At 48.0% G+C, this 27,646-nt stretch overlaps 1 protein-coding gene across 1 annotated transcript in view; it reads right to left on the minus strand.

The window, feature by feature from the left end:
* Window positions 1-590: 590 nt before the first annotated feature.
* Window positions 591-27,646, minus strand: part of LOC141271980 (uncharacterized) — a 197,869-nt gene continuing 170,813 nt past the window's right edge. The window contains exons 2-7 of the mRNA XM_073682240.1: window positions 5,689-5,838; window positions 5,380-5,559; window positions 5,173-5,296; window positions 4,997-5,094; window positions 3,892-3,982; window positions 591-2,513 (exon numbers count right to left, since the gene is read on the minus strand). Of these exons, the coding sequence (XP_073538341.1) occupies window positions 1,060-2,513; window positions 3,892-3,982; window positions 4,997-5,094; window positions 5,173-5,296; window positions 5,380-5,559; window positions 5,689-5,766 (2,025 nt within the window). The 5' untranslated portion in view covers window positions 5,767-5,838 and the 3' untranslated portion in view covers window positions 591-1,059. The remainder of the gene's footprint in view (window positions 2,514-3,891; window positions 3,983-4,996; window positions 5,095-5,172; window positions 5,297-5,379; window positions 5,560-5,688; window positions 5,839-27,646) is intronic.

The raw sequence follows: 27,646 nt of genomic DNA on the forward strand, positions 1-27,646 counted from the left end.
AAGGGAAGGTACGGACATAGAGAAAAACAGGTAACAGGCTAGGAGAGTATTCAGACAAGAACAGACACAGCAGCAAGATACAGGAGCGGGTCTAGGTATGCGGCCCCTAGAAGGCGGAAAGAACAGGCAAGGAGCGTGTTCACACTGGCCTGGAAATACAGCCTCCAGGATAGGCAGAAGACAACAGGCTAGTAGATAGTTCAGACAGGACACAGTTCAGACACAGGAACTGATACCGCAAGGCAGGAAGCATAGACAGGACCTGGCACATCAGTGACCGGAAGCCAACTGACAGAACACAATGCTCATGCATAGATTCCAGGGAGGAGCTGGGTTAAATACCAGGTGACAGACAGCAATAGGCTGAGGACGCACAAGGGGTGTGCCTGCAGCAGCTACAAGAAGCAGGAAGTGATCGGGCGCCGCCCTTAAGCAGCAGAAACAGAGGCAAGCAGACAACATGGAGGGAAGCCAGGCCCGCAGACTGGACTGGAGATCAAGTGCGCGCTCCTGCACAGTGGGAGATGGACCACTATGCAAGGACGCCGCCAGGTATGTTACATTCTGGAATGCACTACCCCAAATGTTCCAACTAATATCTAGCCCCCATCTTTTTAAGCGTGTTTTAAAAACACAGCCCTTTAGAGAGACCTATCACCTCACTTCACTAACCTAACTCTCCTCTCCTTCTAAATATTAATCATATTCTGCTCCCTCCTATCCATCTGTCTCCACATTCTACATGCACCCAATAGCACACGATAACTGCACTTAGACAGATACTGGCTGATGACCGGATCATGCACCTTTATATGAAAACCCTTATTTATTATAATGATGGCTGGACATAATATAACAAGCACGTTCTGCCTATTGTGTCCTCCCTATCTCCTTATAGATTGTAAGCTTGCGAGCACAGCTCTCACTCCTAGGTCAAACAAATGGCTAATTTACAGTGTAATTTCGTTGATATTTCTCTACACATGAATATTTCTTCTCCCATGTGATAATTCTTTAATGTGCAACAAAAGCTGATTTCTGGTTAAATAATTTCCCATATTAGTTGCATGAAAATGGCTTCTCTCCTGTATGAATTTTCTGATGTGAAACAAGATTTGGTTTCCGATTAAAACATTTTCCACATTCTGAACAAGAAAATGGCTTCTCCCCTGTGTGAATTCTCTGATGTTTAACAAGATCTGATTTGTTATGAAAACATTTCTCACATTCTGAACATGAAAATGGCTTATCTCCTGTGTGAAATTTCTGATGTGTAACAAGATTTGCTTTCTGATTAAAGCATTTTCCACATTCTGAACATGAAAATGGCTTCTCACCTGTGTGAGTTAACTGATGTGTAACTAGTTGTGATTTCTCTATAAAACATTTCCCACATTCTGAACATGAAAATGGCTTCACCCCTGTGTGAATTCTCTGATGTTTAACAAGCTCTGATTTTTTATAAAAACATTTCCCACATAATGAACATGAAAATGGCTTCTCCCCTGTGTGAATTCTCTGATGTTTAACAAGATCTGATTTGCTATAAAAACATTTCTCACATTCTGAACATGAAAATGGCTTATCTCCTGTGTGAAATTTCTGATGTGTAACAAGATTTGCTTTCCGATTAAAACATTTTCCACATTCTGAACATGAAAATGGCTTCTCCCCTGTGTGAGTTCTCTGATGTATAACTAGATGTGATTTCTCTATAAAACATCTCCTACATTCTGAACATGAAAATGGTTTCTCACCTGTGTGAGTTCTCTGATGCTTAACAAGACTTGATTTCTCTATAAAACATTTCCCACATTCTGAACATGAATATGGCTTCTCTCCTGTGTGAATTCTAAGATGTTTAACAAGATCTGATTTTTTATAAAAACATTTCCCACATACTGAACATGAAAATGGCTTCTCCCCTGTGTGAATTTTCTGATGTGAAACAAGATTTGCTTTCTGATTAAAACACTTTCCACATTTTAAACATGAAAATGGTTTCTCCCCTGTGTGAATTTTCTGATGTCTAACAAGGTCTGATTTTTGAGTGAAACATTTCCCACACTCTAAACATAGACATGGCTTCTCACCTGTGTGAGTTCTATGATGCGTAACCAGATGTGATTTCTCTAAAAAACATTTCCCACATTCTGAACAGGAAAATGGCCTTTTCCCTGTGTGAATTCTCATATGTTGAACAAGATTTGCTTTCCGATTAAAACATTTCCCACATTCTAAACATGGAAACACTTTTTCTCCTGTGTTAATTCTGTGATCTCCAACAAGGTCTGATTTCTGAATGAAACATGAAAATGGCTCCTTTCTTGTGAGGGTTCTTTGATGTTCACCATCCTCTCTGCCATTTTTATTTGATTTAATAGTTTGCAATGAATCAGAGGATAGGACTTGTTGAAATGGCTCCGATGATAGATTTTTGCTGTTAAGATCTGGAGGTATATCAAGGATAATGGCATAATCTTCATGTGTATCTGGTGTGGCACAATAGTCATCTGCCAAAAATAAAATGGAAATTTATTATTTTTCAATAACATTTCATTGAAATAATAACATAACTATATTACCGTATTTTGAGGATTATAAGACGCACCGGTTTATAAGATGCACCCCAAATTTTGGGGAGGACAATAGGAAAAAAAATATTATTTTTTTTTATAATCTGCTTACCTGGGGGGCTGAGTTGTTGGTGGAGCGGGGTCCCAGGTGGCAGGGTCGAGGCAGGAGTCGGGAGATCGCTGTTGCTGGCAGAGGCAGAAGTCGTAAGATGGCTGCGGTCCCTATGCTTGCAGTAGGTGTCCGGTGGTGCGGGGGCGCCGCCAACATTTTGTAACAGCCGGAGCACTGCACCTTCCATACATTGCTATGCGGCGGTCTCCGAGAAAATGGCCGCCGGAGGCGAAGCATGCTCACATTGAGATCTCGGCACTGAGATCTCATCTCCCAAGATCTCGGCTCCTGAGATCTCAATTGCGCATGGGCCACCTCAGGCGGCCATTTTCCTGGAGACCGCCGCATGGAAAAGTATGGAAGGTGCGGGGCTCCGGCTTTTACAAGATGTCGGTGGAGCCCCCACACCACCGGACACCTACTGCAAACAAGGAGCACACAGCATGGAGGAGACCGCAGCATGAGGACCGCAGCCAGATTCCGACTCCTGCCTCTGCCGGAAGGCAGAAGCATCTGACAGCAGCGATCCTGGGACCCCACTCTACCAACGCCAGTAAGCGCTTCAGATTATACAATTCGCATTATAAAACGCACCCCCATTTCCCCCCCCCCATATTTGGGAGAAAATAAGTGTGTCTTATAATCTGAAAAATAAGGTAATATATTTTTTATAACATTTTTATACAAATTATAAAAAAATGTATCAACTAAGACAAATGGCAGCAGCAATACACCTCAAAGCAGGGACTTATAGATTATCATGTTAGGTCATCAGATCATACTTTCAGTTTTTTTCTTCTCTTTTGAAGCTAACTATTTTATAGGTTCATGTCTTAGTGTGACAGTCACCAATCTGATCTTGTGAATTTTCCAGTGGAGGATCTTAAAGGTGCCTGTAAGTCAGTACCATTATGTGTCCATCTCATAAACACCGAGACCACCCCATTAGAGAAATATACTAAGCCCAGAGTCCAGCTATAAACAGTATTATGTATACAGAATTATACACGTTGTAACAACTTGAAAACTTGATTTAGCTCAGGAGAGACATCTGTACAAAGTTATGTAAAATAAAGAATTTGTGCTAAATCTTTACGCGTTAAATACAAATATAAACTCTTTGTATGAAAATGTCCTAAAAACCTCAACATATGAGTACAATCTGTGACTTCTCAATCTATGAATTTAGTGGTCACTACTCACCTGTGTGGTTATCTGTAGGAATCTCCTCTTTACACCGCTCATCACCCCTCACATATGTCTCTGTAGTACTAACATAGTTGAGATCTTCACTCTAAAATTAAAATTGTAAAAGTCACAGACAAATTAGGATGTTTGGTAAAATGATTTTAAAGCACAGAAAACATTAAATAGCTGCAGGTCTCATGTATAAATCCAACCTGTTGGCTCCCAATTCTAACCAGAAAATATGTGAGAACATCCAGACTACATCTAATGTCTCTGATCAGCTTTATCCTCTCATCTCCACCATATATAAAACATACACTGAATGGCCACATTATTAGAGACACCCATCGAGTAGCAGGTTGGATCTCCTTTACCCTTCAGAACCTCAGCGTTGTGTCTGGTCATACTTTCCACCAGGTGATGAAATAGTTACGCAGGAAAATTAGCTCATGAGGACACAATAGTTTCTTGCAGTTACTGCAAATTAGATAAAGATAACAACATGCTTTTAACAACCTGGTCTACTTGTCCCAGAGATGCTTTAAAGAATTAAGATATGGAGACTGTGAAGGCTGGGGAAGCAAAAAAAACTCGCTGTCATGCTCCTAGAAAAAAAAATCCATGAGATTTCCTTTAGTTGGACACCAGTGCTAATTTCCAGCACTGTGCAGCTTCTGTTCATCGGAGCAATTCTTGATCCCTTCCCCATGAGTTGGTTACGTCCTCTCTTACGAATCTCTTTACATTTAATTTTTTCTTTCGATTACAACCCTCTTCAAATTCGCTTATCACATTTGTATGTGAAAACCCAAGTTCTACAAAACAGTCCCTGGCTAATCTAGTACTAAAAACCATGCCCAATTCAAAGTCGCTCAGTTTGTCGATTTTCCCATATTAATGTGGATTCACACTGAAACTAATCTCTTCATTTTATGCTGCAGTCCAGGGTCATTGGTCTAATATCCAAACATTGAAGTTCCTATCAAGAAAGGATCGGTGTCTCTTATAAAATTGGCCTTTCGGTGTATAATACTAGTGGATAAAACAAGACTGAACACAAGACCTTCACAACAGTCTACACATCGTACGGGAGATCTCATGACACCTTCTCTCCATCTACCTGATCATCCCGAAGAACATCGGGATCTTCTTGTTTACAGTCCTGTGGAAGAAGAGGATGGAGACATCTCTCTGGTGTTGTCCTCTTACTGGATAGATCTGGAGGAAACACATACAGGGACTGATTCATTCTTTACATACAGATAATTATAGGCCGTGAGTATTTAGCCCTATTACCTGGTGATGTGAGGGGCTGGGGAACCTCCATCATGACGTCCTTGTATAGATCTTTGTGACCTTCTAAATACTCCCACTCCTCCATGGAGAAATAGACGGTGACATCCTGACACCTTATAGGAACCTGACACATACAATGATACCGTCATCCCCCCGATCCCTTCATAGCGTTACTGTATAATGTCCCAGCATTCCCAGCAGTGTCACCTCTCCAGTCAGCAGCTCAATCATCTTGTAGGTGAGTTCTAGGATCTTCTGGTCATTGATGTCCTCATGTATCAGGGGGTGATGTGGAGGCCCCGTGATTGGGCTCAGGGGTCTTCCCCATCCCTCAGACACAGGGTCCTGACAGCGCTCACTAGAGGTCTTCTTCACTACTGTGTAATCCTGGTTATGGAGAGACACATTAATAAATCTCACTACAGACATTTCCAGAGTCCTCACCTCTCCAGTTCTGTCCATCTGTTATTCCTATAGATAAGAATGATGTAATGTGACGTCATCAGAATCTCTCACCTCTCCAGTAAGACGGAAGAGGATCTCTAGGGTGAGGTGTAATATCCTCTCCGCCATCTTGTCCCTGTCCCTATCCATCCTTGATGGGTCAATCAGGAAAATTCTCTTATATAGAAGATCTCCACTGAGAGGATCCGATATTGTAGGGACCTGAATGGGGAGAAGATGACGATGTAACATCATAAAGATCCCATGTAAGAAATCTCCGGAGCTGTTACTGGCTTCACGTGATCACTACATCCAGTCATGGCCCCGTCCTGCCCCCGGTATAACACACAATCACATTATAGTCACATACAGAGATTTATCACAGGCTCAGCACTGAGGGGTTAATACTAATGGGGGATCTCCACATACCTCCACCTGCAGAGCCGCCACCACATATATGGCTGTTCTGTGCGCACAGGACCTGTGATGAGGTCACAGGAGGGGAGGAGTCAGGGGTCACATGATACACATTCTGTATTATACAGAATGAGGTGCACTATACTATATGGGGGTGAATTATATTGAATAGGGGTGCATTATATGGGGGTGAATAATACAGAATGAGGTGCAGTCCCGCAAGCTCGCTGCCTTGGGGTAACCATGGACTCTGATCTCCCCTTCAAACCACATATCCAAGCCCTTTCCACTTCCTGCCGACTCCAACTAAAAAATCTCTTCCAACTCCTGGACAGTCTGTGGTGCAACAATCGGATTCAGGTCTGGGGAACGGGCGGGCCAGTACATAGCTTCAATGCCTTCATCTTGCAGGAACTGCTGACACACTCCAGCCACATGAGGTCTGGCATTGTCCTGCATTAGGAGCAACTCTAGGCCAACCGCACCAGCATATGGTCTCACAAGGGGTCTGAGGATCTCATCTCGGTACCTAATGGCAGTCAGGCTACCTCTGGCGAGCACATGGAGGGCTGTGCGGCCCTCCAAAGAAATGCCACCCCACACCATTACTGACCCACTGCCAAACCGGTCATGCTGATGGATGTTGCAGGCAGCAGATCGCTCTCCTCTGTGTCTCCAGACTCTGTCACATGTGTTCAGTGTGAACCTGCTTTCATCTGTGAAGAGCACAGGGTGCCAGTGGCGACTTTGCCAATCCTGGTGTTCTGTGGCAAATGGCAAGTATCCAGCATGGTGTTGGGCTGTGAGCACAACCCCCATCTGTGGACATCAGGCCCTCATACCACCCTCATGGAGTCAGTTTCTAACCGTTTGTGCAGACACATGCACATTTGTGACCTGCTGGAGGTCATTTTGCAGGGCTCTGGCAGTGCTCCTCCTGTTCCTCCTTGCACAAAGGCGGAGGTAGCAGTCCTGCTGCTGGGTTGTTGCCCTCCTACGGCCCCCTCCACGTCTCCTTGTGTACTGACCTGTCTCCTGGTAGCGCCTCCAGCCTCTGGACACTACGCTGACAGACACAGCAAACCTTCTTGCCACAGCTCGCATTGATGTGCCATCCTGGATGAGCTGCACTACCTGAGCAACTTCTGTGGGTTGTAGAGTCCGTCTCATGCTACCACGAGTGTGAAAGCACAACCAACATTCAAAAGTGACCAAAACATCAGCCAGAAAGCATTGGTACTGAGATGTGGTCTGTGGTCCCCACCTGCAGAACCACTCCTTTATTGAGGATGTTTTGATAATTGCCAATAATTTCCATCTATTGTCTATTCCATTTGCACAACAGCATGTGAAATTGATTGTCAATCAGTGTTGCTTCCTAAGTGGACAGTTTGATTTCACAGAAGTTTGATTTACTTGGAGTTATATTCTGTTGTTTAAGTGTTCCCTTTATTTTTTTGAGCAGTGTATAAATGTCCACGTCACATTAGTGCAGTAATTCCCAGGATATCCATGCGGTGCGTTGTTTCAAACACAAGAGAGCGTTCTTAGTCAAATTGTTTTATTTTTTGGCTAACAGACTTGTATGGGGCTTATTTTTTGCGGGATGAGTTGCAGATTTTTTTGTTACCATTTTGGGGTACATATTTTCTGATCGCTTTCTATTCAGATTTTTCAGACAGAATGAACAAAATCCAGCAATTCAGTCATTAATTTTATTTTTTGCGCCGTTCACCGTGCGGTAAAAGTGGTAAGACCTAATTGTTTGTCGGGTCGGTACAATTACAGCAATACCACATTCATATTATTTTTTTATGATTTGCTATTTTTACAGACTAAAAACAATATCTTACAAAAATGAATTTTATTGCATCGCCATATTCTGAGAGCTGTCCAGAGGTCACTGGAGACAACTGCTGGTAATATATATACAGGAATGTCCGGGGTCACTGGAGAACACTGCTGGTAATATATATACAGGAATGTCCGGGGTCACTGGAGAACACCGCTGGTAATATATATATACAGGAATGTCCAGGGTCACTGGAGAACACTGCTGGTAATATATATATACAGGAATGTCCGGGGTCACTGGAGAACACCGCTGGTAATATATATATATACAGGAATGTCCGGGGTCACTGGAGAACACTGCTGGTAATATATATATATACAGGAATGTCCGGGGTCACTGGAGAACACCGCTGGTAATATATATATACAGGAATGTCCGGGGTCACTGGAGAACACTGCTGGTAATATATATATATATACAGGAATGTCCGGGGTCACTGGAGAACACCGCTGGTAATATATATATACAGGAATGTCCGGGGTCACTGGAGAACACTGCTGGTAATATATATATATACAGGAATGTCCGGGGTCACTGGAGAACACTGCTGGTAATATATATATATACAGGAATGTCCGGGGTCACTGGAGAACACCGCTGGTAATATATATATACAGGAATGTCCGGGGTCACTGGAGAACACTGCTGGTAATATATATATATACAGGAATGTCCGGGGTCACTGGAGAACACTGCTGGTAATATATATATATACAGGAATGTCCGGGGTCACTGGAGAACACTGCTGGTAATATATATATATACAGGAATGTCCGGGGTCACTGGAGAACACTGCTGGTAATATATATATATACAGGAATGTCCGGGGTCACTGGAGAACACTGCTGGTAATATATATATATACAGGAATGTCCGGGGTCACTGGAGAACACTGCTGGTAATATATATATATACAGGAATGTCCGGGGTCACTGGAGGACACTGCTGGTAATATATATATATACAGGAATGTCCGGGGTCACTGGAGAACACTGCTGGTAATATATATATATACAGGAATGTCCGGGGTCACTGGAGAACACTGCTGGTAATATATATATATACAGGAATGTCCGGGGTCACTGGAGAACACTGCTGGTAATATATATATATACAGGAATGTCCGGGGTCACTGGAGAACACCGCTGGTAATATATATATACAGGAATGTCCGGGGTCACTGGAGAACACTGCTGGTAATATATATATATACAGGAATGTCCGGGGTCACTGGAGAACACTGCTGGTAATATATATATATACAGGAATGTCCGGGGTCACTGGAGAACACTGCTGGTAATATATATATATACAGGAATGTCCGGGGTCACTGGAGAACACTGCTGCTAATATATATATATACAGGAATGTCCGGGGTCACTGGAGGACACTGCTGGTAATATATATATATACAGGAATGTCCGGGGTCACTGGAGAACACTGCTGCTTATATATATATATATATATATATATATATATATATATACAGGAATGTCCGGGGTCACTGGAGAACACTGCCGGTAATATATTTATATACAGGAATGTCCGGGGTCACTGGAGAACACTGCTGGTAATATATATATATATACAGGAATGTCCGGGGTCACTGGAGAACACTGCTGGTAATATATATATATATACAGGAATGTCCGGGGTCACTGGAGAACACTGCTGGTAATATATATATATATACAGGAATGTCCGGGGTCACTGGAGAACACCGCTGGTAATATATATATACAGGAATGTCCGGGGTCACTGGAGAACACTGCTGGTAATATATATATAATACAGGAATGTCCGGGGTCACTGGAGAACACTGCTGGTAATATATATATATACAGGAATGTCCGGGGTCACTGGAGGACACTGCTGGTAATATATATATATACAGGAATGTCCGGGGTCACTGGAGAACACTGCTGGTAATATATATATATATATATACAGGAATGTCCGGGGTCACTGGAGAACACTGCTGGTAATATATATATATATACAGGAATGTCCGGGGTCACTGGAGAACACTGCTGCTTATATATATATATACAGGAATGTCCGGGGTCACTGGAGAACACCGCTGGTAATATATATATACAGGAATGTCCGGGGTCACTGGAGAACACTGCTGGTAATATATATATATACAGGAATGTCCGGGGTCACTGGAGAACACTGCTGGTAATATATATATATATATACAGGAATGTCCGGGGTCACTGGAGAACACTGCTGGTAATATATATATATATACAGGAATGTCCGGGGTCACTGGAGAACACTGCTGGTAATATATATATATACAGGAATGTCCGGGGTCACTGGAGAACACTGCTGCTTATATATATATATATATATATATATATATATATATATATATATATATATATATATATATACAGGAATGTCCGGGGTCACTGGAGGACACTGCTGGTAATATATATATATACAGGAATGTCCGGGGTCACTGGAGAACACTGCTGCTTATATATATATATATATATATATATATATATATATATATACAGGTCACTGGAGAACACTGCTGGTAATATATATATATACAGGAATGTCCGGGGTCACAGGAGAACACTGCTGGTAATATATATATATATACAGGAATGTCCGGAGTCACTGGAGAACACTGCTGGTAATATATATATATATACAGGAATGTCCGGGGTCACTGGAGAACACTGCTGGTAATAAAGATGACGCGCCCCTGGGCCTGTGTCGCGCTGCGTCGCGCACGCGGGAGCCTACCCGGAGCCGGATCAGTGGAGGGTTGTAGTCTCGTGGCGGTGACCCGGTCCGTGCCCAGGGAGTCAAACTAGACGGCAGTCTATTAGTAGTAAATAGTTGATGACTACGCCACCCGTTGAGTGCAGCCAGGGAGCTGCTGCTGCAGGGCAGACCGCTGAGGCCGGTGGTAGGATTGTGCAGCGTGATAGTATAACCCCCAACGGGAGGGGTATGGCCTCAGGGCAGCCGACGTGGATGATGGGGGTAGCAGGAACCACTCAGAGACGGTACGGTGAAGTTCAGGGTCTTTACTGGTAACAACGATAGACCCTCCCGGAGTACTTGCTAGCAAACGGGGCCTGGTCAGTCTTTGAGCAGATGGGATCTCCCCTGGCCAGGCGTAGTTGTAGGCCTCCCAAACTGACTGTACTCTTCTGGCTACCTTGCTAGAAGCTGATGTAAGTAGCCCACGTCCCTGAGTGTACCGTGTGGTGCTCACCCGTATGGCCGGTGACTCGGGGCCTTCTAATGGCTTCCGCTCCACGATGGCGGTGCTGGTCCCACGCGTGTGACCGTGCCTTCGGGCTTCTGGGCCAGAGGACCTGAAATCCCCTGCCTGACGGATTCTGCTGCTGGGTAGAAGTTAGTCCCCACAGCCTCGGACTCCGGGTCCGGTAAAGAATTTTCTTGGTCAGGGCGAGCTCTGTAGCTGCCAGCCCCTGACTCCTTGTAACTCTGCTGTTTCCTATGCTGCTTCTTGTCTCCACTCTCCTTGTCTGACTCTCCCTGCCTCAGCCCCGGGTTTATACAGGGGAAGTTCTTCCCCTCCCAAGACTGGGCAGGAGGTGTGGCATGCACAGGATCCCTGACCAAAGGACCTCCCACCTGCTCTCAGACATAACATTACATTACTGTGGAAAACCAGACCCCTGGGGTGCCACATTCCCCCCTAGTGAAATTTAGTACTCCGGGACTAAACACATTTAGAAAAACATAACAAGGCAAAAACATTAATAATACAATAAGAAAACATATAAAGATGGTTACGGCGTGTCCGCAACCGGGTGCAGTCTCTGAAGAGAGCAAGGTGTCCATTTCACCAACACAGGGAGACGTAACCAGGTAGGGGTCTGTCCTACCCCGAGTCCTTAACAGTCTCTAGTCCATCCTGGGTTACGCTCCAACTATGTACAAGGATTCCCGGTAAATCCACCAAGGATTCCTAAAAATAACTAGAAACACAAAATTATACACAAGCAACAAGACACAGAAAAACATAAATAAAACAATTTATACACTTTAAATTCTCCAGCGTGCGGGTAACTGGCCTCTAGTGGCCCTAGTGGACCTACGGAGCTGACTGTCTGGCCCTGAACTACAGGGTGTAGGAGCTGTCAAGGGTAAACTGGGCAGCTGTCTACCGGCTCTTTGTCTCACTAGGGGTACGGCAGGCTCACTATAAGCAGAGGGTCGATTCTCCTGTTCTACTCGTGTGGAGTCTTCTGCCTCCTGGACCGGCTGTTCTTCCAGCTCTACCCGTTGCTCCGTAGGTTCTTGGGATGATGGTTGGAGGAAGGTGAGTACGGGTACCACAACTGCACCATTGACTTGAGTCCAAGACCGAGGGAAGTCCCCGAGCACGGTACTAACCATATCTTCCCTTTCTCCCACGGGTCGATGGTCTTCTTGTTCCTCTTCAGGGTTCCTCAGTTGTTCGGGACACTTCTTCAGGTGGTCCCGGGATACAATGGCTGTGGTTTCCCCTCCGTCTTTACTGATGGTACAGACCTTCGGGTTCTCGTGGCTTGAGGGCAGTACGGTGTACGGGTCCTTCTCCCACTGGTCATCCAACTTGTGGAGCCGTCTTTTCCTCTTCAAGACCTGCTCTCCGGGTACCAGGGGAACAGCGGGAGCATACTGGTTGTAAGTCTTCTCTTGTCTTTCCCTAGCCTGACAGAGACTTCGCTCCACGCTCTCTTGTACTCTCCGGTACTGCTGCTGCCTCTCTGTGTCCCAGTCTGTTTCTGGTGAAGTGTCCTCAGGTGTCAGGACTCCCATTTCCAGGTCAACAGGTAACTTACCAGGTCTCGCCCTCATTAGGTAAGCCGGGGTACAGTTGGTGGAACCTACCGGGATGTGGTTGTATAGGTCCACCAGATCGGGCAACTTCTCAGGCCACAGACTGCGTTCTTCCAGGGGCAATGTTTTTAGAAGATCCATTACCACCTGGTTCATTTTTTCACAAAGTCCATTAGTTTGCGGATGGTAGGGTGTCGTCCTTATCTTCCGGCAGCCATACAGATTGCAGAATTCCTGAAAGACCTCCGCTTCAAAGGCAGGTCCCTGGTCCGTCAGCACTTGGTCCGGGTACCCGTGTGGACGGCAGAAGTGCTGCTGGAAGGCTCTAGCTGCTGTTTGAGCCGTTAAGTCCTTGACGGGGACGACAACCAAGAACCGGGAGTAATGATCCACGATGGTTAACGCGTAGACGTAGCCACTTCTGCTTGGGGTCAGTTTTACATGATCCAAGGCTACCAGTTCCAACGGTTGCCGGGTGACGATGGACTGCAGGGGAGTCTTCTGGCTGGCCCGGTCCTTCCTTCTCAGATTGCACGGGCCACAGTCTCTGCACCACTTCTCGATGGTTCCCCTCATGCCTACCCAGTGGAACCGCTCACGCAGCAGGAACTCCAGCTTTTTCCACCCGAAGTGTCCAGCTCCGTCGTGGTATGCCTCCATCACCATGGCTGCGTCTCTTCGTGGCACCACTACTTGCCAGAGTAGTTCATGCGTCCGGGAGTTGACCATTCTGCGGCACAACTTCCCCTTGTAAAGGAATAGTCGACTCTTCTCCGCCCATAGTTGTTTGGCTTCCTCCGGAGCGTCTGGTTCAAGGCGAGCCTCCGGCCGAGTCAGCATCTCCTTCACCAGTCGGACGGCAGGGTCGCTGTCTTGCGTTTCCGCCCAGTTGTAGTGGGGTAAGGGGTTCAACGTAGCAGCCTGCTTACCCCTTACCCGGTGGGAATACTGGATAGTCCCATGACGGTGGAACGCAGGGAGTTCAACTTCTTCCAGTCCCTCCGGATCTTCTCCTTCGTCCGGCAGGTTGGGCATCCTGGACAGGGCATCCGCGTTAGTATTGGAGCGTCCTGCCCGGTATTTGATTGTGAACTCGTAGTTGGACAGACGGGCCATCCACCTCTGCTCCAGGGCACCGAGTCTTGCCGTGTCCAGGTGTGTCAACGGGTTGTTATCCGTGTATACGGTGAACCGGGAAGAAGCGAGGTAATGCCTAAAGCGCTCGGTGACTGCCCATACCACGGCCAGGAACTCTAGCTTAAATGAGCTGTAATTCTCGGGGTTCCTTTCGGTGGGTCGCAGTTTTCGGCTGGCATAGGAGATTACTCGTTCTCTCCCCTGCTGAATCTGGGACAGTACGGCTCCTAGCCCGATGTTACTGGCGTCGGTGTAGAGGATGAAGGGCTGGCTATAGTCCGGGTACGCCAAGATTTCATCCCCCGTGAGGGCCATCTTCAGCTGGCGGAAGGACTCTTCTTCTAGCTCTTCCCATTTGAAGGGCGGCTTCTGGTTCTTGGCCTTTCGGGACTGGCCTATCAGGAGGTCCTGCATAGGCGCTGCCTTTTTGGTGAAACCGGGAATAAACCTTCGGTAGTAGCCTACCAACCCTAGGAACTGCCGCACTTCTTTTACGCTGGAGGGGCTTGGCCATCCCTTAATTGCGGTGATCTTATCGGGGTCGGGAGCCACTCCGTCAGCGCTCACCACGTGTCCCAGGTATTGCACCTTTGGTTTCAGGAGGTGACACTTGGAGGGTTTCACCTTTAGGCCGTAACTCGCCAGAGCTTCGAACACCTCCGCCAGGTGTTTCAGGTGGTCCTCATAAGTTTTGGAGTATACGATGACATCGTCCAGGTACAACAGGACCGTCTCGAAGTTTCTGTGGCCCAGACAGCACTCCATTAATCGTTGGAAGGTTCCTGGGGCGTTGCAGAGTCCGAACGGCATGCAGGTGAACTCGCTAAGTCCCATCGGGGTGGTGAATGCGGTCTTCTCCCGGTCCGCCTCTGCTACAGGAACCTGCCAGTACCCGCTAGTGAGATCCAAGGTAGAGAAGAAGTTAGCAGATCTTAAAGCAGCCAATGACTCCTCTATCCTTGGTAAGGGGTACGCATCCTTGTGTGTGATACGGTTGATTTTCCGGTAATCTACACACATCCTCATGGTGTTGTCTTTCTTTTTGACTAAAACTAGTGGGGCTGCCCAGGGGCTACAGCTATCCCGGATTACCCCAGCCTCCTTCATGTCTCTAAGCATCCCCTTGGCGTGTTGGTAATGTGCAGGGGGTACGGGTCGATACCTCTCTTTTATGGGAGGATGATCTCCCGTGGGGATGCGGTGTTCTACCCCCTTGACTCGCCCGAAGTCTAACGGGTGTTTACTAAACACTCTCTCATACTCTTGAACCACCCGATAGACTCCTTGTTTCTGATGTGAGGGAGTGGAATCAGTACCCAAATGTAGTTGCTGACACCAGTCCTCCATGTCTTTCTTAGAGCCGTTACCTTCCTCCGGGTGAGATGGAGGCAAGGGTTCCACAGATTGTATAGAATTTTGATTAGTGGTATATAATTTGGCTAGCGTGGCATACCGGGGCAGGTACACTTCCCTCTCCCCGATATTTATTATGCGAATGGGCACCCTCCCATGGCGTACATTGACCACCCCCCGTGCTGTCAAAATGGTGGGCCTACTGTCTGAGTAAACTGGTTCTACCATTGCCTGATAATCTCTACCTCTCAGACCAATAGCTGCCCGGCACCAAATCATCATTTCACTTTTTGGGGGCATGGCAATAGGAAAAGGGTCACACATTCTTACGCTACCAATCTCACCGCCGGAGAGTTCCACTTGTTGCCGTTGCATCAGTGCCCGGATCTCTTTCTGGAGCACCCGCTGCTCGCCGGAGCTGGCGTTCTTGGCAACCTGCTGTAAAAGGAAAATCACCTCTGCAAGACAATTTTCAATTACGTTAGTTCCTAGAATTATTTTTGGGTGACTCTCATGTTTATCAATATCTACAATGATCAGTCCCTGTGCGGCCAGTTCGACTCTACCGATTTTGAGGGTCACCTCTTTAAATCCGATCTGTGGCACGGGCTGGCCATTGCTGGCGATGATACTCAAGTCGTCGTCAGGGTAGCGGGTAATATCCGAGTCACTCCAGTACTGCTTGAAGAGCACGTACGGGATGGTGGTGACCTGTGACCCGGTGTCCAGTAGGGCACTCATAGGAATGCCATCCAGTACCACAGGCAAGACTGGACGTCCTCCCACATATCTGTCGCGCCAGTTCGATGGGCCTGGTGATCTTTTTCCTGGGGGTTGGCCCTCTACCCCAGGTTGTGCCCGTTTAAAGAACAGTACCTTTCCATATGTCCGGGTTGATTGCAGCGGCGGCAGATGGGTCGTCCGTCCTCGCTGTATCGGTCACTGGGTCTTCCTCTGGCCGGTGGGGTCCTCCTTGGTCGACGCCACGGGATGTCCTCCGGTCCGGATGCCAGCTGGATCTTCCCTGGGGTGGAAACCTGTAAAGACTGCACAGTTCGGGTTAGCGCAGCAACGCTCTTAGCTAGCTCTTGGACCTGATGGTGTAGGTCTGGAGCCGGGTCATTGTCCAAAGCCTGCGCATCAGCTCCCACAGGCCCTGCCGACAAGGGCGCCGCCTCCTGGTGGTAAGTGATAGCTGGGCGCCTGTGGGTAACAACGCCACCCGGTGCTGGTTCTCGGAGCACCCGGATAGCTCTATCCTTGAACTGTGCAAAGTCCAGATGGGGATCCTGTAAGGCCATTGCCCGCAACTGGGTTCGGTGGGCATTGCAATATAAACCCTCTATAAATTGTTCAGTCAATAGCCTGTCCTCGTTTCCCACCCCATCAGGGTCGGTCTGCTTTATGGCCCTCAGGGCCTCTTGTAGGTTTAGTGCATAGTCCCTTATACTCTCATGCGCTCGCTGCTTGCACCCGTAGAATCTAAGCTTAATCTCGGCTGAGGTGCGGGTATCAAAGGTGTCCTTCAGCCGGGTTAGTATCCCTGCGACAGTCTTCCTCCCAGGTGGCCAGGATTTTACTTCCCTTTTGGCTGCCCCGGTTAGTTGGGCCACCAGGATGCTCACTTTTTGCTCTTCTGTGAGGGGGTACACCTGGAAGAGGCTATCCAGCTTTTCTCTAAAGTCATGCAGGGTATGTGACTCCCCTGAGTACTGGGGTAGCCAAGCTGCTCCCGGGATATAGGGCATGGTGAAGGGCATAACTGCAGCAGCGGTAGCGCTGGCGGGGGTTGAGGCAGTGAAGCTCTCCTCCGTATCCGACATCTTCCTCCCCCCTAGTGGACCGTGGCCTACCTTGCGATGATCCTCTTCCGTAGGCCGCGGCTCCGCAGTGGATCGTCAGGGTTGAGGACCTTCCGTCGCGCTCCTGTGACGTCGGCGTCTGCTGGGCTCCTTCCAGGACCTTACGCGGGGCTTCAGTTCTCGCGCGCTTTCGGAGTCCACGCCCCTCTTCTTCCCGCGCGGCGTCCTCAAGATGGCGTCCAATGGCGGGAAAACTCCACGGATGGCGGGAAGAAGGTCGAAGATGGCGCCGGATGGCGGGAAAACTTTGCGGATGGCGGGAAGAAGGTAGAAGATGGCGCCGGATGGCGGGAAACCTTCACCACTGGTAAGTTTGAACAGTCTTTGCTTTTCAGGCACGCAGTACCCGGTGGTTGCGGGCACGAAATCCTGCCGACTACGCCAAAGATGACGCGCCCCTGGGCCTGTGTCGCGCTGCGTCGTGCACGCGGGAGCCTACCCGGAGCCGGATCAGTGGAGGGTTGTAGTCTCGTGGCGGTGACCCGGTCCGTGCCCAGGGAGTCAAACTAGACGGCAGTCTATTAGTAGTAAATAGTTGATGACTACGCCACCCGTTGAGTGCAGCCAGGGAGCTGCTGCTGCAGGGCAGACCGCTGAGGCCGGTGGTAGGATTGTGCAGCGTGATAGTATAACCCCCAATGGGAGGGGTATGGCCTCAGGGCAGCCGACGTGGATGATGGGGGTAGCAGGAACCACTCAGAGACGGTACGGTGAAGTTCAGGGTCTTTACTGGTAACAACGATAGACCCTCCCGGAGTACTTGCTAGCAAACGGGGCCTGGTCAGTCTTTGAGCAGATGGGATCTCCCCTGGCCAGGCGTAGTTGTAGGCCTCCCAAACTGACTGTACTCTTCTGGCTACCTTGCTAGAAGCTGATGTAAGTAGCCCACGTCCCTGAGTGTACCGTGTGGTGCTCACCCGTATGGCCGGTGACTCGGGGCCTTCTAATGGCTTCCGCTCCACGATGGCGGTGCTGGTCCCACGCGTGTGACCGTGCCTTCGGGCTTCTGGGCCAGAGGACCTGAAATCCCCTGCCTGACGGATTCTGCTGCTGGGTAGAAGTTAGTCCCCACAGCCTCGGACTCCGGGTCCGGTAAAGAATCTTCTTGGTCAGGGTGAGCTCTGTAGCTGCCAGCCCCTGACTCCTTGTAACTCTGCTGTTTCCTATGCTGCTTCTTGTCTCCACTCTCCTTGTCTGACTCTCCCTGCCTCAGCCCCGGGTTTATACAGGGGAAGTTCTTCCCCTCCCAAGACTGGGCAGGAGGTGTGGCATGCACAGGATCCCTGACCAAAGGACCTCCCACCTGCTCTCAGACATAACATTACATTACTGTGGAAAACCAGACCCCTGGGGTGCCACATATATATACAGGAATGTCCGGGGTCACTGGAGAACACTGCTGGTAATATATATATATACTGGAATGTCCGGGGTCACTGGTGAACACTGCTGGTAATATATATATATACTGGAATGTCCGGGGTCACTGGAGAACACTGCTGGTAATATATATATATATACAGGAATGTCCGGGGTCACTGGAGAACACTGCTGGTAATATATATATATATATATATATATATATATATATATACAGGAATGTCCGGGATCACTGGAGAACACTGCTGGTAATATATATATATACAGGAATGTCCGGGGTCTCTGGAGAACACTGCTGCTAATGTATATATATATACAGGAATGTCCGGGGTCACTGGAGAACACTGCTGGTAATATATATATACAGGAATGTCCGGGGTCACTGGAGAACACTGCTGGTAATATATATATACAGGAATGTCCGGGGTCACTGGAGAACACTGCTGGTAATATATATATACTGGAATGTCCGGGGTCACTGGAGAACACTGCTGGTAATATATATATATACTGGAATGTCCGGGGTCACTGGAGAACACTGCTGGTAATATATATATATATATATATACAGGAATGTCCGGGATCACTGGAGAACACTGCTGGTAATATATATATATACAGGAATGTCCGGGGTCTCTGGAGAACACTGCTGCTAATATATATATATATACAGGAATGTCCGGGGTCACTGGAGAACACTGCTGGTAATATATATATACAGGAATGTCCGGGGTCACTGGAGAACACTGCTGGTAATATATATATATACAGGAATGTCCGGGGTCACTGGAGAACACTGCTGCTAATATATATATATATACAGGAATGTCCGGGGTCACTGGAGAACACTGCTGGTAATATATATATATATATATACAGGAATGTCCGGAGTCACTGGAGAACACTGCTGGTAATATATATATATATATACACAGGAATGTCCGGGGTCACTGGAGAACACTGCTGCTAATATATATATATACAGGAATGTCCGGGGTCACTGGAGAACACTGCTGCTAATATATATATATATATATATATATATATATACAGGAATGTCCGGGGTCACTGGAGAACACTGCTGGTAATATATATATATATACAGGAATGTCCGGGGTCACTGGAGAACACTGCTGGTAATATATATACAGGAATGTCCGGGGTCACTGGAGAACACTGCTGGTAATACATATATATATATATATACAGGATTGTCCGGGGTCACTGGAGAACACTGCTGGTAATATATATACTGGAATGTCCGGGGTCACTGGAGAACTCTGCTGGTAATATATATATATATATATATATATATATATATATATATACAGGAATGTCCGGGATCACTGGAGAACACTGCTGGTAATATATATACAGGAATGTCCGGGGTCACTGGAGAACACTGCTGGTAATATACAGTACAGACCAAAAGTTTGGACTCACCTGCTCATATAAAGATTTTTCTGTATTTTCATGACTATGAAAATTGTACATTCACACTGAAGGCATCAGAACTATGAATTAACACATGTGGAATTATATACTTAGCAAAAAAGTGTGAAACAACTGAAAATATGTCTTTTATTCTAGGTTCTTCAAAGAAGTCACCTTTTGCTTTGATGACTGCTTTGCACACTCTTGACATTCTCTTGATGAGCTTCAAGAGGTAGTCACCGGAAATAATTTTCACTTCACAGGTGTGCCCTGTCAGGTTTAATAAGTGGGATTTCTTGCCTTATAAATGGGGTTGGGACCATCAGTTGTGTTATTCAGAAGTCTGGTGGATACACAGCTGATAGTCCTACTGAATAGACTGTTAGAATTTCTATTATGGCAAGAAAAAAGCAGCTAAGTAAAGAAAAACGAGTGGCCATCATTACTTTAAGAAATGAAGGTCAGTCAGTGCGAAAAATTGGGAAAACTTTGAAAGTGTGGCCAAGTGCAGTTGCAAAAACCATCAAGCGCTACAAAGAAACTGGCTCACATGAGGACCACCCCAGGAAAAGAAGACCAAGAGTCACCTCTACTTCTGAGGATAAGTTTATCCAAGTCACCAGCCTCAGAAATCGCAGGTTAACAGCAGCTCAGATTAGAGACCAGGTCAATGCCACACAAAGTTCTAGCAGCAGACACATCTCTTCAACAACTGTTAAGAGGAGACTTTGTGCAGCAAGCCTTCATGGTAAAATAGCTGATAGGAAACCACTGCTAAGGACAGGCAGCAAGCAGAAGAGACTTGTTTGGGCTAAAGAACACAAGGAATGGACATTAGACCAGTGGAAATCTGTGCTTTGGTCTGATGAGTCCAAATTTGAAATCTTTGGTTCCAACCACCGTGTCTTTGTGCGACGCAGAAAAGTTGAACGGATGGACTCTACATGCCTGGTTCCCACCGTGAAGCATAGTGGAGGAGGTGTGATGGTGTGGGGGTGCTTTGCTGGTGAAGCTGTTGGCGATTTATTCAAAATTGAAGGCATACTGAACCAGCATGGCTACCACAGCATCTTGCAGCGGCATGCTATTCCATCCGGTTTGCGTTTAGTTGGACCATCATTTATTTTTCAACAGGACATTGACCTCAAACACACCTCCAGGCTGTGTTAGGGCTATTTGACCAAGAAAGATAGTGATGGGGTGCTACGCCAGATGACCTGGCCTCCACAGTCACCAGACCTGAACCCAATCGAGATGGTTTGGGGTGAACTGGACTACAGAGTGAAGGCAAAAGGGCCAACAAGTGCTAAGCATCTCTGGGAACTCCTTCAAGATTGTTGGAAGACCATTTCCGGTGACTACCTCTTGAAGCTCATCAAGAGAATGCCAAGAGTGTGAAAAGCAGTCATCAAAGCAAAAGGTGGCTACTTTGAAGAACCTAGAATAGTTGCTTCACACTTTTTTGTTAAGTATATGATTCCACATGTGTTAATTCATAGTTTTGATGCCTTCAGTGTGAATGTACAATTTTCATAGTCATGAAAATACAGAAAAATCTTTAAATGAGAAGGTGTGTCCAAACTTTTGGTCTGTACTGTATATACTGGAATGTCCGGGGTCACTGGAGAACTCTGCTGGTAATATATATATATATATATATATATATATATATATATATATATATACAGGAATGTCCGGGGTCACTGGAGAACACTACTGGTAATATATATATATATATATATATATATATATATATATATATATATATATATATATATACATACAGGAATGTCCGGGGTCACTGGAGAACACTGCAGGTAATATATATACAGGAATGTCCGGGGTCACTGGAGAACACTGCTGGTAATATATACATATATACAGGAATGTCCGGGGTCACTGGAGAACACTGCTGGTAATATATATATACACAGGAATGTTCGGGGTCACTGGAGGACACTGCTGGTAATATATATATACAGGAATGCCCGGGGTCACTGGAGAACACTGCTGGTAATATATATATACACAGGAATGTCCGGGGTCACTAGAGAACACTGCTGGTAATATATATATATATACAGGAATGTCCGGGGTCACTGGAGAACTCTGCTGGTAATATATATACAGGAATGTCCGGGATCACTGGAGAACACTGCTGGTAATATATATACAGGAATGTCCGGGGTCACTGGAGAACACTGCTGGTAATATATATATATATATACAGGAATGTCCGGGGTCACTGGAGAACACTGCTGGTAATATATATACTGGAATGTCCGGGGTCACTGGAGAACTCTGCTGGTAATATATATATATATATATATATATATATATGACGCGCCCCTGGGCCTGTGTCGCGCTGCGTTGCGCACGCGGGAGCTTACCCGGAGCCGGATCTCTTGAGGGTTGTAGTCTCGTGGCGGTGACCCGGTCCGTGCCCAGGGAGTCAAACTGAGCGGCGATGTAACAGCGGTAGATGCAGGACGACTACGCCACCCGTTGAATGCAGCTATGGAGCTGCCGCTGCAGGACAGTCCGCTGAGGCCGGTGGATGGATGGTGCAGCGTAGATGGTATAACCCCCAACGGGAGGGGTATGGCCTCAGGGCAGCAGATGTGGATGATGGGGGTAGCAGGAACCACTCAGAGACGGTGCGGTGTAATACAGGGTCTTTACTGGTAACAACGATAGACCCTCCCGGAGTACTTGCTAGTGAACGGGGCCTGGTCAGTCCTTGAGCAGATGGGATCTCCCCTGGCCAGGCGGAGTTGTAGGCCTCCCAAACTGACTGTACTCTTCTGGCTACCTTGCTAGAAGCGGATATAAGTAGCCCACGTCCCTGAGTGTACCGTGTGGTGCTCACCCGTATGGCCGGTGACTCGGGGCCTTCTAATGGCTTCCGCTCCACGATGGCGGTGCTGGTCCCACGCGTGTGACCGTGCCTTCGGGTTTCTGGGCCTGAGGACCTGAAATCCCCTGCCGGTCGGCTTCTGCTGCTGGGTAAGAGTTAGTCCCCACAGCCTCGGACGCCGGGTCCGGTAAGAAATCTTCTCAGTCAGGGCGAGCTCTGCAGCTGCCAGCCCCTGACTTGTAGTAGTATTGCTCCCACTGAGCTTCTGCTGTTTCTTCCTATGCTGCTTCTCTGTCTCTACTCTCCTTGACTCCTAACCCTGCTTCAGCCCCGGGTTTATATAGGGGAAGTTCTTCCCCTCCCAAGACTGGGCAGGAGGTGTGGCATGCACAGGATCCCTGACCAAAGGACCTCCCACCTGCTCTCAGACATAACATCTCTATCACTGTGGCAACCAGACCCCTGGGGTGTCACATTCCCCCCTAGTGAAATTTAGTACTCCGGGACTAAACATATTTTAGAAAAACATAACAAGATAAAAACAATAATAATATAATAAGAAAAACATATAAAGATGGTTACGGCATGTCCGTAACCGGGTGCAGTCTTTGAAGAAAAGCAAGGTGTCCATTTCACCAAAACAGGGAGACGTAACCAGGTAGGGGTCTGTCCTACCCCGAGTCCTTAACAGTCTCTAGTCCATCCTGGGTTACGCTCCAACTATGTACAAGGATTCCCGGTAATCCACCAAGGATTCCTAAAAGTAACTGGAAACACAAAATTATACACAAGCAACAATACACAGGTAAACATAAATAAAACAATTTATACACTTCAAATCCTCCAGCGTGCGGGTAACTGGCCTCTAGTGGCCCTAGTGGACCTACGGAGCTGACTGTCTGGCCCTGAACTACAGGGTGAAGGAGCTGTCAAGGGTAAACTGGGCAGCTGTCTACCGGCTCTTTGTCTCACTAGGGGTACGGCAGGCTCACTATAAGCAGAGGGTTGTTCCTCCTGTTCTGCTTGTGTGGAGTCTTCTGCCTCCTGGACCGGCTGTTCTTCCAGCTCTACCTGTTGCTCCGTAGGTGCTTGGGATGCTGGTTGGAGGAAGGTGAGTACGGGTACCACAACTGCACCACTGACTTGAGTCCAAGACCGAGGGAAGTCCCCGAGCACAGTACTAACCATATCTTCCCTTTCCTCTACGGGTCGATGGTCTTCTTGTTCCTCTTCAGGGTTCCTCAGTTGTTCGGGACACTTCTTCAGGTGGTCCCGGGATACAATGGCTGTGGTTTCCCCTCCGTCTTTACTGATGGTACAAACCTTCGGGTTCTCGTGGCTTGAGGGCAGTACGGTGTACGGGTCCTTCTCCCACTGGTCGTCCAACTTGTGGAGCCGTCTCTTCCTCTTCAAGACCTGCTCTCCGGGTACCAGGGGAACAGCGGGAGCATACTGGTTGTAAGTTTTCTCTTGTCTTTCCCTAGCCTGACAGAGACTTCGCTCCACGCTCTCCTGTACTCTCCGGTACTGCTGCTGCCTCTCTGTGTCCCAGTCTGTTTCTGGTGAAGTGTCCTCGGGTGTCAGGACTCCCATTTCCAGGTCAACAGGTAACTTACCAGGTCTTGCCCTCATTAGGTAAGCCGGGGTACAGTTGGTGGAACCTACCGGGATGTGGTTGTATAGGTCCACCAGATCGGGCAACTTCTCAGGCCACAGATTGCGTTCTTCCAGGGGCAACGTTTTTAGAAGATCCATTACCACCTGGTTCATTTTCTCACAAAGTCCATTAGTTTGCGGATGGTAGGGTGTCGTCCTTATCTTCCGGCAGCCATACAGATTGCAGAATTCCTGGAAGACCTCCGCTTCAAAGGCAGGTCCCTGGTCCGTCAGCACTTGTTCCGGGTACCCGTGTGGACGGCAAAAGTGCTGCTGGAAGGCTCTAGCTGCTGTTTGAGCCGTTAAGTCCTTGACGGGGACGACAACCAGAAACCGGGAGTAATGATCCACGATGGTTAACGCGTAGACGTAGCCACTTCTGCTTGGGGTCAGTTTTACATGATCCAAGGCTACCAGTTCCAACGGTTGCCGGGTGACGATGGACTGCAGGGGAGTCTTCTGGCTGGCGCGGTCCTTCCTTCTCAGGTTGCACGGGCCACAGTCTCTGCACCACTTCTCAATGGTTCCCCTCATGCCTACCCAGTGGAATCGCTCGCGCAGCAGGAACTCCAGCTTCTTCCACCCGAAGTGTCCAGCTCCGTCGTGGTATGCCTCCATCACCATGGCTGCGTCCCTCCGTGGCACCACTACTTGCCAGAGTAGTTCATGCGTCCGGGAGTTAACCATTCTGCGGCACAACTTCCCCTTGTAAAGGAACAGTCGACTCTTCTCTGCCCATAGTTGTTTGGCTTCCTCCGGAGCGTCTGGTTCAAGGCAAGCCTCCGGGCGAGTCAGCATCTCCTTCACCAGTCGGACGGCAGGGTCGCTGTCTTGCGTTTCCGCCCAGTTGTAGTGAGGTAAGGGGTTCAACGTAACAGCCTGCTTACTCCTTACCCGGTGGGAATACTGGATAGTCCCATGACGGTGGAACGCAGGGAGTTCAACTTCTTCCAGTCCCTCCGGATCTTCTCCTTCGTCCGGCAGGTTGGGCATCCTGGACAGGGCATCCGCGTTGGTATTGGAGCGTCCGGCCCGGTATTTGATTGTGAACTCGTAGTTGGACAGACGGGCCATCCACCTCTGCTCCAGGGCACCGAGTCTTGCCGTGTCCAGGTGTGTCAACGGGTTGTTATCCGTGTACACGGTGAACCGGGAAGAAGCGAGGTAATGCTTAAAGCGCTCGGTGACTGCCCATACTACGGCCAGGAACTCTAGCTTAAATGAGCTGTAATTCTCGGGGTTCCTTTCGGTGGGTCGCAGTTTTCGGCTGGCGTAGGCGATTACTCGTTCCTTCCCCTGCTGGATCTGGGACAGTACGGCTCCTAGCCCGATGTTACTGGCGTCGGTGTAGAGGATAAAGGGCTGGCTATAATCCGGGTACGCCAGGATTTCGTCCCCCGTGAGGGCCATCTTCAGCTGGCGGAAGGACTCTTCTTCCAGCTCCTCCCATTTGAAGGGCGGCTTCTGGTTCTTGGCCTTCCGGGACTGGCCTATCAGGAGGTCCTGCATAGGTGCTGCCTTTTTGGTGAAACCGGGAATAAACCTTCGGTAGTAGCCTACCAACCCGAGGAACTGCCACACTTCTTTTACGCTGGAGGGGCTTGGCCATTCCTTAATTGCGGTGATCTTATCAGGGTCGGGAGCCACTCCGTCAGCGCTCACCACGTGTCCCAGGTACTGCACCTTTGGTTTCAGGAGGTGACACTTGGAGGGTTTCACCTTTAGGCCGTAACTCGCCAGAGCCTCGAACACTTCCGCCAGGTGTTTCAGGTGGTCCTCATACGTCTTGGAATATACGATGACATCGTCCAGGTACAACAGGACCGTCTCGAAGTTTCTGTGGCCCACACAACACTCCATTAGTCGTTGGAAGGTTCCTGGTGCGTTGCAGAGTCCGAACGGCATGCAGGTGAACTCGCTAAGTCCCATCGGGGTGGTGAATGCGGTCTTCTCCCGGTCCGCCTCTGCTACAGGAACCTGCCAGTACCCGCTAGTGAGATCCAAGGTAGAGAAGAAGTTAGCAGATCTTAAAGCAGCCAATGACTCCTCTATCCTTGGCAAGGGGTACGCATCCTTGTGTGTGATACGGTTGATTTTCCGGTAATCTACACACATCCTCATGGTGTTGTCTTTTTTTCTGACTAAGACTAGTGGAGCTGCCCAGGGGCTACACCTATCCCTGATCACCCCAGCCTCCTTCATGTCTCTAAGCATCCCCTTGGCGTGTTGGTAGTGGGCAGGGGGTACGGGTCGATACCTCTCTTTTATAGGAGGATGGTCTCCCGTGGGGATGTGGTGTTCTACCCCCTTGACTCGCCCGAAGTCTAACGGGTGTTTACTGAACACTCTCTCGTACTCCTGAACCACCCGATAGACTCCTTGTTTCTGGTGTGCGGGAGTGGAGTCAGTACCCAGATGTAGTTGCTGACACCAGTCCTCCATGTTTTTCTTAGAGCCGTTACCTTCCTCCGGGTGAGATGGAGGCAAGGGTTCCACAGATTGTATAGAATTTTGGTTAATGGTATATAATTTAGCTAGCGTGGCATACCGGGGCAGGTACACTTCCCTCTCCCCGATATTTATTATGCGAACGGGCACCCTCCCATGGCGTACATCAACCACCCCCCGTGCTGTCAAAATGGTGGGCCTACTGTCCGAGTAAACTGGTTCTACCATTGCCTGGTAATCCCTACCTCTCAGACCAATAGCTGCCCGGCACCAAATCATCATTTCACTTTTTGGGGGCATGGCAATAGGAAAAGGGTCACACATTCTTACGCTACCAATCTCACCGCCGGAGAGTTCCACCTGTTGCCATCGCATCAGTGCCCGCATCTCTTTCTGGAGCACCCGCTGCTCGCCGGAGCTGGCGTTCTTGGCAACCTGCTGTAAAAGGAAAATCACCTCTGCAAGACAATTTTCAATTACATTAGTTCCTAGAGTTATTTTTGGGTGACTCTCATGTTTGTCAATATCTACAATGATCAGTCCCTGTGCTGCCAGTTCGACTCTACCGATTTTGATGGTCACCTCTTTAAATCCGATCTGTGGCACGGGCTGGCCATTGCTGGCGATGATACTCAAGTCGTCGTCAGGGTAGCGGGTAATATCCGAGTCATTCCAGTACTGCTTAAAGAGCACGTACGGGATGGTGGTGACCTGTGACCCGGTGTCCAGTAGGGCACTCATGGGAATGCCATCCAGTACCACAGGCAAGACTGGACGTCCTCCCACATATCTGTCGCGCCAGTTCGATGG

Source organism: Phyllobates terribilis, unplaced genomic scaffold, assembly GCF_046119375.1.
Source record: "Phyllobates terribilis strain yellow unplaced genomic scaffold, ASM4611937v1 Scaffold_5__5_contigs__length_657084704, whole genome shotgun sequence".
NCBI lineage: Eukaryota > Metazoa > Chordata > Amphibia > Anura > Dendrobatidae > Phyllobates > Phyllobates terribilis.